Here is an 11,516-nt window from a genome sequence, read left to right on the forward strand (position 1 = left end):
AATGACGTCTTGTAAAAAGACTCTTCCAATGCAAGAGACCTTTAAATGGCAAACATTGTATCTATTAGCTGCAACAACAACATGAAGCTATGGCATCAAAATCATTCATTTAAACTTGCGTGTGTGTTCCAAAACACAGGTCGGTCTTATTCATTTTATTTTTTTAAAAGATGGAAAATGCACTCGATTTAAAAGCATTGCAAAGTACTTTGTCTTTGTCTATGTCTTACATACAACAGGGGTGTGTACACTTTTTCCAGCGAGAGCCGCAAACTGAAATTTTATATATATACTTACTTTAGTAAAAGGCAAAAAATTATATATAGGCTACACACACACACACACACACACACACATATATATATATGTGGCCACCCTTGGTCTCTCTCCGGCTACCCCACTGGCCATCTAGACATTTCAGGTTTCAACTTATTGCCACCCCTATGTGAGTAATGGTCTCACCTTGGCCACCGCAAGAAAAATTTCTGCCTCCGCCACTGTACATACATATGTATACATAGGCTACATATACAGCACATACGTGTGTATATATACATATATACTTTACATACGTACATATACACACATAGGTCATGTATATATATTTACTTATATACACACATATATACATATATGTATATACAGTACGGGGTGACCGTACGGGACCACCAGTGAATGGCAAAAATCCGCGAGTAATTGGGACGGCCATAAAAATGTCAAATTTTGTCACATGGCTGGCTCCCTCACTCACTCCAAACCCTAGCTGCTACCTTGAAGTTGACGTTCTCCCTTAATTTCGGCTCAACATTTGCAATAAGAGTGACGGGTATAATTATTAGAGTCAGCTCCAGAAACCTTCCTTTCTGTCTTCAGCAGTGTGGGGCAAATTACTTTTAAAAAAAAAGTAATTGCTGATTACTGGGTTGTCCAAAGTGTGGCTCGGGGGCCTTTTGCAGCCCTCGGCTTGTTTTTTATTGGCCCATGGCACATTGTAGGACTAAAATGACACCAAAAAGCATTGGGAAAAATGAAGCAAAAAGGCAAAAAGTAAAGAGAAGAAGCTGAAGTGTTGATACAAATAACTAACAACAACACACAGTTTTGTCTTTAAATACAGTATATACCCTTTTTTTTGCCTTTTGACTAAATTTTCAAATACATACAAATTTCATAAAAAGTGGCCCAGCGCATCTTTTGATTTTCAAAATGTGGTCCTAGGTGGAAAAGGTTTGGACGCCCCAACTTTAAAGTTACTGGTGACCATCCCAGAAAAGTAAATGAATTAGTAACAAAATTACAGCGGATCCCACGCACAGCAGTCGCAGGATTTTTGGTAAAACAAATCTTTATTTTTTTCCCCCAAAAAGGAGGGTTTTTTTTCTGAATACAAGACATCTCATTCAGTAATAATTTATAAATACATTTAAATACGTTTACGGTCATGTCTTTACGCTTCACTGATCATGGTATTTCATCAAGCGTTGCTTTGTTTGGCAGGCCTTGAATGCACCAAAGTTGAAAATCTATTTAACTTTTACACCGTGACTCCGATTCCACCTGTTCATCGAATAGCAATTTTTTTCATGGGGCACAGAATTCCTGGCAGAGCCCCAGTTCATCATGCAGTCAATGCAATGTAGTTACATATTGGTATAATATACAAGCACAGTAATAAACATATTGTTAATCACCTCTCTGATATTAGCCATCAAAACTCAGCATTATCTTTATAAATACAAATAAGGCAGGGGCACCTAAAGAAGTGACCAGTGAGTGCATAACATACTGCAAGCCACTTATGCACAGACTCTGTCACATCACTGCCAGATATACAAGCCAGTTGAAAATTATAGCAAATTTTCATAATCTGTCGGTGTGCTGATGGCAAACTGTCATCACACTTAAAAAAAAAAAAAAAAAAAAGCCCGGATTTGTGTCACTAAAAGTATGTAACTGCTTGAGTATCAACGTAAACAGCCCTAAATGCCCGCACATTACAATCTTAGCGGTAGTTGTAGTTACAGAGCTGAAAAGAGATGAATGTATAACTTATAAAGCTATTTCTGGGCAGAAATAAGCGTGTACTGTATATGTGTGTTAAAAGCTTCTAATCCACACGTCACATCTGGATGGATAGTCAAGTGGCATAAAAAGGGTGGAAGGGGTTGGGCTTCTACACGGAACCTGAATGAAACCAGACGTGCAGCGACTTCATCCAAAAGTGAATTTAGGCGGCGATAAAACCTCGTCGGTCGCACACCTCAGTTGCTATGTCTGCCTCGGTGCCCTGAAACAACGTGACACAAACACACATTCAGCAGCAACATCAGGAGGTCAGTTTAATCATATGAGCGTGTGCACGTGTATATGGGTGTGTGTGTGTGTGTGAGAGAGTGACTGGATGGAGGATTAACACTAATTTATACCTGGGGGAATTTGGACAAAATGATCAGATTTAATTACACTAATGCATCAAACACAAACATGAGATCGTCTTTTTTTTTTTTTTAAACCATTTAATTTGTGTGCACCCATTTTAAAGGGGGAAAATGAATAACCTTAAGTTGTGCAGTCATTAGAAATGAGATTCCATCTGTAAAGCAAAAACGAAGTTGACATAGGACAGAGACACACACACACATACATACTCACACACAGCAGGACTTCATCTGAATAAAAGCAATGATAGCAAGTACACACACACGTAGTCACCAATGGAGAGCAGACTTTCTCTATGTAAAAGCAGGAAGTCAACGGAGGTGAGACACAACCCCTTCACCATGATTCCACCTCTGTCATCGTACGAGCACAAATGTCAGCGTTAGTCTCATGGGTGTACGTCCAGAATAGTTTCAGCCAGGCCGGTGAGTTTGCAGTACTCCAGTGCTTTGACCAGCCGGCTCAGCTTGGCCGCCCTTCCCTCTGCCTGGATGAAGCGGCTGAGCAGCTGATAGGCCTGCTCGTACAGGCCCTCTCTGGCGTACTCGTAGGCCAGATTGTCAATGGCCGTATCCTGTAGAGCGCGGCAGTCCCTCCCCAGGGTCCTCCCCACATGCTTCCACTGACGGCCAACTCCATTAGCGAAGCTCTGAACATCTGCTGCCGTCAGCATTCTATCCTCTGATGGAAAAAAAACACATTAATATAAAACTGTACTTAATTGCGATGACATAAACAGAGGTTTATAAACAAATAAACACACTTGCATATCTGCTAAGACTTGAAATGCTCTTCCTTGCTGTACAGTTAGTGTTTGTTTACATTTAATCATATGAATGTCTGTGCAAAGTACTGTGCAAATGTCTTGAGTTGCCATTAGGTTTGTCATTTGAGCATAGATCATGACAAGGTTTTTATGATTTTGCCTTTATACGCCACAGCAATGGCTGCGAAATAAAACAATCAAGATGTGATGGAGGTGTAGACTTATAGCTCCACTTTAGGAGGTTTCACGGCATTTGGCATTTAAGAATTATGACACTTTTATGCGTAGTACTGCTATTTTTCAGGTGCTCAAAAGTATGTGGACAACATTTTGTCACTATTGAGCGCCTGAAAATAGTCATGGGGCTTTCACTCTTCTAAGTGGACAACGGGAGTCGGTTCTTCAAAGGGAACGTGCCGTCGTATTTTTTTTCCTGTTAAAGACGCACGTGACTGGTCGCAATGTGTGGTCCCGTGTGTTGACACAAAGCAGGAGGGGGGAGAGGGGTTAAACACACGAGCAAGCTGGACAGATGTGAAAAATGAGCAGCAGAAAGCAAAAGCTGGGGCACTTTGTGTTTCTGAATGCCAATCTTCACTAAAAAGACTAGCAAAGAGCTTTTTCTTGGATGCTGCTTTTTCTTTGACTTTTGGACATTTTAATTTCCATTTGATTGTGCACTGTTTGGTTGATGTTGCGTTGTTCCACTGTAAACTGTTGGACCTTTTTGTCTAAATGAGATGGCTCTTTGTTTTTGTAGTTTATAATTACCGGTTGTTTTTTGTTGCAATCTGCTCAACGTTAAGCGTGTACATGAAGCCATGTAAACCATAAACATTTGATTACAATTTTATTTTGCATGGAATTTGGTAAGAAATCAATTTACGCAACAAAAAAAATCTGAGGAGCCGAAAGAGACGGCTCCAGACAAATGAACCAATTCTCTAAAAACAGCCCTACACACTACCTGAAAATGGCCTCATTCTGTATAAAAAGGGTTGCATGCTGGCCACACAGTGAGGGTTCAAATCGTCATTGGGGCATCCTTGTGAGGGGTGTGCATGCGCTCCCGTGCGTGCGGGTACTCCGGCTTCCTCCCACTTCTCAAAAACATGCATGTTAAGTTAATTGGAGACTCTAAAATGCCCATAAGTATGAATGCGAGTTTGAATGCTTGCCCAAAGTCAACTGGGATAGGCTCCAGCTTAACCGTGACCCTAATAAGGACAAGCCGTATAGAAAATGGAATTAATCACACCTTCATAGATTTATTTCAAACCTGTTGTGGTGGTATAACATACATCTGTCCACGTACCTCTGCATGTATCCGTACATTATTGTATGTCTCAGTATCTTTATTAGGATAGCATACTGTGTATTCTCTTTGGTCGTTGATAGTGTGTCTATCTGACAACAGGTGCTGGAATTTTGATTCACTATTAGGTTGTAGTAGCCTGAAAAAACAATTAAACACCAATGAACCCGCAGATGTAAAAAATACAAATGAATCAAAGCACATTTTTAAGGCTGAAGTAGCAAGGATTTGCTTCACTTAGACTTAAATGGAAGGAAATTCCTATTTAGTATTTTAGAATAGTAAAATAACCGCTGTGAAAAGCCATAAAAACTAGTGGTGGCCCAAGACTTTGATGATGTAGAATGAGCAATCCACATGGGATCTTGAGTTGACAATTCACCATCCAATTGTTATAAAATACCAAACAAAACAAAAAATATATATATACATTTAACTTTAAGCCCTGGTTTGAGCCACAGGGAACACGACAATTCAACAGAAAGCTGGCAATTTCAAATGAATGCAATCCACATATATTATCTGCTGGCATGCACTAATCTCCCCTGCAACCATCAATTCATAAATGGTTGGATTAGAGAATCATCTGTCAAACTGCACAGAGTTTGTATGCTGCCAGCACATCACACAGGCACAACAAATACAGCAGATGTTCACGTACATTATTATGACATGCTCTCACGCTGCCACTGTGCACTTGTGATGTTTTACACCTACATTGCCACATAACTTCTCTTAGCTCAAAGAGAATGACTCTTGACTTACCAAACACTTTATTCTGGAACTTGAAGCAGTTGCTAGGAACTTCCTGTATGACAGCGTTCCGCTGGGGAGCAGGCCAGTGGACCTCGCGCTCCAGCTGCTGCTCAAGCTGATCGATCTCTTCGTCGCGCAGGCGCTCGGGCTGCCGAAAAAGGATAGAAAAGACACAACCTCAACCTCCGCAAACCATCCTGCATGTGGCTCCAAACATTTTTAATTCATGTGCAGGAACATTTCTCTGGGTGTGGCATGGCGGGGCAATAAAAAACATCTACACTTACTAGCCACAATATTAGATATCCCTTGACAATCCATCGAGATAAGTGCATGATTTGAAAAAAAAAAAAACAACAAAAAAGTGCATCTAAAGTGATAAGAATGATGACTTTTGTATGAATTTAACAAGATGTTTAACATTGTGCTTGTAGTATGCTGGGTTGTAGTATATGGTGTACAGCTGCTCGGCATCACACAGAGTTGTTTAGAATATTTCGGCTCTCGAGTGGCTAAATAAACTATTACCGGTGTAGATGCACTCAATCAAGTGTCCAGTGAGTGCATATGACTTATTATTGGCAAAGCACGCTTTCAGCTGATGTGTTCCTGATGTAATTAGCCCTATTATGTAAATGAAGTTGGGCTCATTGCCTTCACATCACACATCAGTTAAATGCAGCACTCTCACATATTGTTCAAGAATTTTATCATTCAAAGTTGGACACTTTATTGGGCTATCATTCAAAACTCTGGTTGTTCTAAATTTGTATTCGCCATCATTACACGTGTAGCAATGATTGATTATTGTTGTATAGTGTATTTTATGATTAATAGTGTATTAGTGTAGTGTATTACATTTTTATTTGATGTCCCCAATTGTGCAAAATGTGCTTTTTATGATGTTATAACCGTTATAACAGGAATATGTTTCCCTAGAGCCTGTTTATGAGCACAAAGCATGAGAAAAATCTATCATCTCCCTCGTTTGCTCCACTTTGGAGAGGAAAGGGGCTCGATAGATCCAGTTTTAAGGTACGGGTTTTAATGACGTCATGAAGGAAAAACCTCCTTCGTCATTGCTATGATGCCACCTCTGTCCCGTGTATATGCCCACCACTTCGGAGAGAACAGCCTTTGTGGAAAAAAAAAAAAAACTATCTATAAGTGTGATCATTTTGTTTTTCTTCAGCAAATATGTAAACCTGGAAAGTTGTTGATACAGTAGCCCAAATAGCTATGCTCGTGTTGCTAATGTTTGTGTCGTTGTTGGATGTGATGTATGGCATCTACAGTGGTGTGAAGGTGTTTGCTCCCCTTCCTGATTTTTTTTTTTTACATGTTTGTCACACTTAGATGTTTCAGATCATCAAACAAATGTAAATATTAGTCAACGACAACACAACTGAACACAAAATGCATTTTTTAAATGAAACTTTTTGTTATTAAGGGAGAAAAAAAAATCCAAACGTTCCATGGCCCTTAGCCGGAGGATCTCATTGGTTGTCCGTCAAAACACGGGACCATCCTCGGCCCAACTGAAGGTTGTTACTGGTGCCGAACGCAGTCCAACAACCATCAGACGCCATCTGCCAGAGATGGCTTTTCGGAACAAAAACGTCTTCGTAGGGCTCGTCTCCTTCAAGGCCACAAAACTGACTGTTTGCACGAGAGCACCAAACATGGTTGAAAACATTGAAAGGTGGAACGAAGAAAGTTTTATTCTCTGATGAGAAAAAATGTAACCTTGATGGTCCTGATAGCTTCCAACGATACTGGCATGACAAGGAGATCCCACCTGAGATGTTTTTTACATGACACAGTGGAGGGGGCGCCATCATGATCCTTCAATTGAATGGAACAATGGAGCTTCAGGTCGTGCAGGGGCGTCAAAGGGCAGCTGGCTATGTGGAGATGTTGCAGGGGGCATCCCTCATGACTGGCTTTTTCAACAGGACAATGCTGCAGTTCACAATGGCCATCTAACAAAAGAACTTTCAGAGGAATAAGCTCACTTTTTTGGACCATCCTGCGTGTTCCCCTGATGTAAATCCAATTGAGATTATTTGGGGATGGATGGCAAGGGAAGTTTACAAAATGGACATCAGTTCCAAACAGTGGATGCCCTCCGTGAAGCCATCTTCACCACCTGGAGCAACATTCCCACTAGCCTCCTTGAAATACTGTCATCAAGCATGGCCAAACCCATTTTTCAGCTGATTGGCAAGATGGTGCAGCTACTCATTACTCATTCCTTTTTTCAACATTTGATTTCTATTTTAGGGAGGTTTTTTGGAGCTGTGGTCTTAAACTTTTGACCAGCTATCAGCTAATAAATTGCTTACTCCAACTTTTTTTGGCTCTCATTCCCATTTATTTTTGCATGTTGAAGCTTTACTTAGAGCCTCCTTAAGATCCACCAGTGCAAAATGTCAATTCTTGCCATTATTCAACTGGTCTTAACATTTTGATCAGGAGTGTATATACACACATTCATAAGTATAAAAAGGGCTTCCAAACAATGTTAGGTCAGCTTGAAAAACAAAAACATGCCTACTTGTGACAGGTGGATGTGCTGTAGACAAAGTTCCAGCTTGTCCAAACATCGATCCAGGACCTGTGTACCGGCCTTGAGCTGAGTCTCCACATTGAACTCCTGCGCCAGCGCCAGAAGTCGACAGGCATGTTGGGAGATGGACTGCCGCATTGCTCCTGAGCTATAGCTCTCCAGGAAGTGCTGACAGGCTGCTACATCCATAAACTTCACCTCCACTCCGAGGAAAGGATCTGCATCATGAACCTTTAGTATCTCATAACCAGCCAGACCGCCTGCAGAATCTGATCAAGCAAAAACACTTATTGAAATGAAAGCAACTTTATCCACGTGTACATTTCTACAAGTGTGTCAGTGCTTACCTATGAGTGTCAGTTTGATAACTTTAAAGAAGATGAACTTTCCCTGTTGGTCTTTGTAGAGAGAGAGCAGGTTTGCATCAGGACAGAGCGACCGCAGAAACAGAACGGCACATCCCGTCCATGGCCCTCCATCCAAAACATTGTCTGCCATCCTCTGAATAAAATTTGCAAAATACAGAAATCACACAATCAGCTTAGAGACGCTCACATGATAACACCAACAGGTGCTTGTGCTGCTCCAAGCCTACTCTATTATAATAACATCCATAACATGAACTGGCTGAAAAGATAGTGGTTTGTCCCAAGTGTCAGCAACTAGCAGTTTAACAGATGGGAATGTGTTATATCAGGGATTCGGATTACATTTGTTTACTGTCCGTCCATCTTCTTTCGCTTATCCGAGATCAGGTCGCTGGGGCAGCAGCTCAGCAGGGAAGCCCACATGTCCCACTACTACCCAGCTACTTCGTCCAGCTCGTCCCTGCGAATCCCAAGGTGTTCCCAAGCCAGTTGAGAGACTTAGTCTCTCCAACGTGTCCTGGGTCTTCCCCGAGGCCTCCTACCGGCCAGACGAGCCCTGAACACCTCCTCAGGCATCCTGACCAGATGTTCAAGCCACCTCTTAATGCGGAGCAGCAGTGGTTCTACTCAAGAGTTTCTCCCATATGACAGTGCTTCTCTAAGGAAGAGCCCCTTCTTAAAGAGGGGGACCACCAGCTCGATCTGCCAATCCAGAGGCACCTACCCCGATGTCCGCACGATGCTGCAAAGTCACGTCAACCAAGACACCCCCACAGCATCCACGGCCTTAAGGAAGTGCCTTAAGGAACTCCGGGCGGATCTTATCCACCCGAAGGCCCTGCCCCTGAGGAGCTTTTCGACCACATCAACAACCTCAGGCCCAGAGACAGGAGACCCCACCAGGAGACCCCAGGCACTGCTTCCTCATTGAAAGACATGTCGGTGGGACTAAGGTGGTCTTCAAAGTATACTTTTGTGTTGATTACGTCATTCAAGTCCAATGTAGTGTACACTGCAATGTGCAATGCAACGTGGTTTAAACCCAAAATGGGGCAAAAGGCAACACTAGTGGAAAGTGCACATCCTGAACTGTTGGTGCCTGCTAGCAGAGGCCTCATTCCACCTTTCCCATCTTTGCCCCAACCTCCTCTTGCAACCTTCATTACATAAAAACATGCTTAATCTGAAGCCTCCATCCCCCACAGCTACGCGTCCCCCGATCTCCTGTACTCTGGATGAACTACAGAAGCCCACTCGCTCATTCACTCTCCATGCTGTCTCCATGTACAGGATGCACAAGGCGCCGCATGGAAAGAGCATCATTTGAGCTGGATTATACGCATGTCCTCATATTTCACTAATACACACTACGCTTGACTCTTAGGTCTACAGGAATTTCAACAACTTAGCTAGTATTTAATTATATGCAATCCTATCTACCGGTACTCTAAAAGTATACTGTGAGATTAGTTCAGCAGCTGTATGAGGATTAAGTCATCATCAGGAGCTTAAAATATATCATTTAGCTTTTGCTGCCGAAAAGACAACCTCTAGTGTTCCCTGGACAGTCAGCTTGGATGTTGTCTGCATGAAAGAATGCTCAAGAACACAAAGTTATGCTTCCGCAAATGAGTCATCTCGTTGTGATGTTGTTGCTGTGTTTCTACTGTTTTATGTTAACAGGACAGACACACTTCTGTGCACCAAACAATCATTATTGGCAATGTTGCAAAGGTTCATTCTTTTAAAGGGTCCGCCCCATTTCAGGGGCCTTTAAAATGATATTGGATCCCTGTGGATCACTCTTGTACGATTATTTTAATAAACTACTCAAGATGTGTTAAGGGTAAATCTGCCTTCTTCTCCTCTTGGCTGACATGCTCGGATTCTGCAGCCTCCTCCCCGACCATGCCTACTCTGTTGTCAGGGGTCCAGAGTCGGCTCCGACGACCAACGATACTGAGCTGCAATAGCCGATTACCTGTGAACACCCTGAAAATTGCCCTCCTAAAACTGTGACGTGAGCAATTCACAAGTTCTGGTGGAAAGTTTTTGTACCCGACTGTTCACGATATTTAGGAGCGGCATAAAAAAATGCAAACTAACTTAAAAACACACAAACCTCATGATATGGTACTTTCACATCATGTACAACATTTTAAACAAACACATGAGTCTGAAAAGCTGTACATGTAGGATAGGGGCCCTTCCAATATCAGAGACCATAGCTGGCATTGTCAATTTATCAGGAAAATAAGCCCTTTCCTTGTAATCTAGCAGTTGAATATACAAACGTTTAAGGTTATGAACAAAACAATAGCTGCAAACGGATCACTAGTTTTGGTTCTTATTGGAATATTTTATTAATTCCTTGCTAATTCAATGTTCACGGGGGATATTTACCCAACTAGATCATTTGAAGCTTCTAAATATTACCATGGTATGATCAAATCCATTTGTAGGCACTTTATTTTACTGATACTGAGAAATACGACAGAAATGTACACAACGTTACCTCATTTCAGTGAAAACCGTTCGTTGGCTGAGAACTTGTGATTTTCAATGTATTTTCTAGGAGCCAGCAAAACTGCAGTATTCACTAACAGTATGTACTGTTTATAGCAGGACAACTACCGTAAAACCTCGAATGAGACGAGACGAGAAACTTTTAACTTCCCTATTTGTACAACGAAGTTGCGGGAAAGAGTTTCCAACAGTTATTCACATTCGAAAGTGAGTTTAAAGAAACTGTTTGCTAATTTGGACAGGAACTTACCTCAAAACTTTTTTGTTATATTGTTCGGTGACGCTTCCTACTAAAAGATTACGCCTACCGATACTGTAATCATATATTCGCGACCTATTGGTTGAGAAGAAAGAGGACGATTCTGATTGGTGGAATCCCCCTCAGGGAGCGACATAAACCGGAAGAAAGTGTGGGTGTTTTTTTTTTTTTAACTCAACGAAGCGCTTAGAAGTAGGACAGCGTCATTCATTCTTCATAATTTACAGTGACCTATAAATGTTTGATGAGAGGAAAGAGTCGTCTATATTTCCAATGTTTAATGCAATTATATTAAACCAGACAAGTATTTTAATTTACTGTGTGTGTGTGTGTGTGTGTGTGTTAATTACGGGTGTGTCTTGTCTTCATTACTTCTGCGATTACCACCCTCTCAACTGTCAGTGAAGTAGCAGTCTCAGTCAAAATAACAACTGAAAACTCAACATACATTTAGTAGTTTTTTAAAAGTGTATATACTCATGCTGGTTTTAGAAGGTCAACAATTAAACAATAAAATG

The 11,516-nt window shown here is 41.4% G+C and overlaps 1 protein-coding gene across 2 annotated transcripts; it reads right to left on the minus strand.

The window, feature by feature from the left end:
• Positions 1-1,886: 1,886 nt before the first annotated feature.
• Positions 1,887-11,041, minus strand: tradd (tnfrsf1a-associated via death domain). 2 transcript variants are annotated; one of them, XM_054770197.1, is made up of 5 exons: positions 10,729-10,983; positions 8,193-8,346; positions 7,834-8,114; positions 5,286-5,424; positions 1,887-3,120 (listed from the first exon to the last, which is right to left on the minus strand). In XM_054770197.1, exons 2-5 carry the CDS (start codon positions 8,341-8,343, stop codon positions 2,828-2,830), a joined length of 864 nt encoding a protein of 287 aa, XP_054626172.1. In that variant the 5' UTR covers positions 8,344-8,346; positions 10,729-10,983; the 3' UTR covers positions 1,887-2,827. The 2 variants fall into 2 exon arrangements, with proteins under 2 accessions (XP_054626172.1, XP_054626171.1); XM_054770196.1 differs by lacking the exon at positions 10,729-10,983 and adding an exon at positions 10,990-11,041 and having other exon boundaries at positions 1,888-3,120.
• Between the last annotated feature and the right edge of the window lie 475 nt (positions 11,042-11,516).

The sequence above is a fragment of the Dunckerocampus dactyliophorus genome, chromosome 3 (genome assembly GCF_027744805.1).
Source record: "Dunckerocampus dactyliophorus isolate RoL2022-P2 chromosome 3, RoL_Ddac_1.1, whole genome shotgun sequence".
Lineage (NCBI taxonomy): Eukaryota > Metazoa > Chordata > Actinopteri > Syngnathiformes > Syngnathidae > Dunckerocampus > Dunckerocampus dactyliophorus.

Bases quoted from the DNA above. Each gene is read 5' to 3' on its own strand.
- tradd (XM_054770197.1), bottom strand. From the start codon at position 8,343: ATGGCAGACAATGTTTTGGATGGAGGGCCATGGACGGGATGTGCCGTT. The intron at 5,425-7,833 runs GTAGGCATGTTT...CTTTTTCGGCAG, and splicing joins AGCACATCCACCTGTCACAA to CCCGAGCGCCTGCGCGACGA. The intron at 3,121-5,285 runs GTAAGTCAAGAG...TTTTTCCATCAG, and splicing joins GTTCCAGAATAAAGTGTTTG to AGGATAGAATGCTGACGGCA.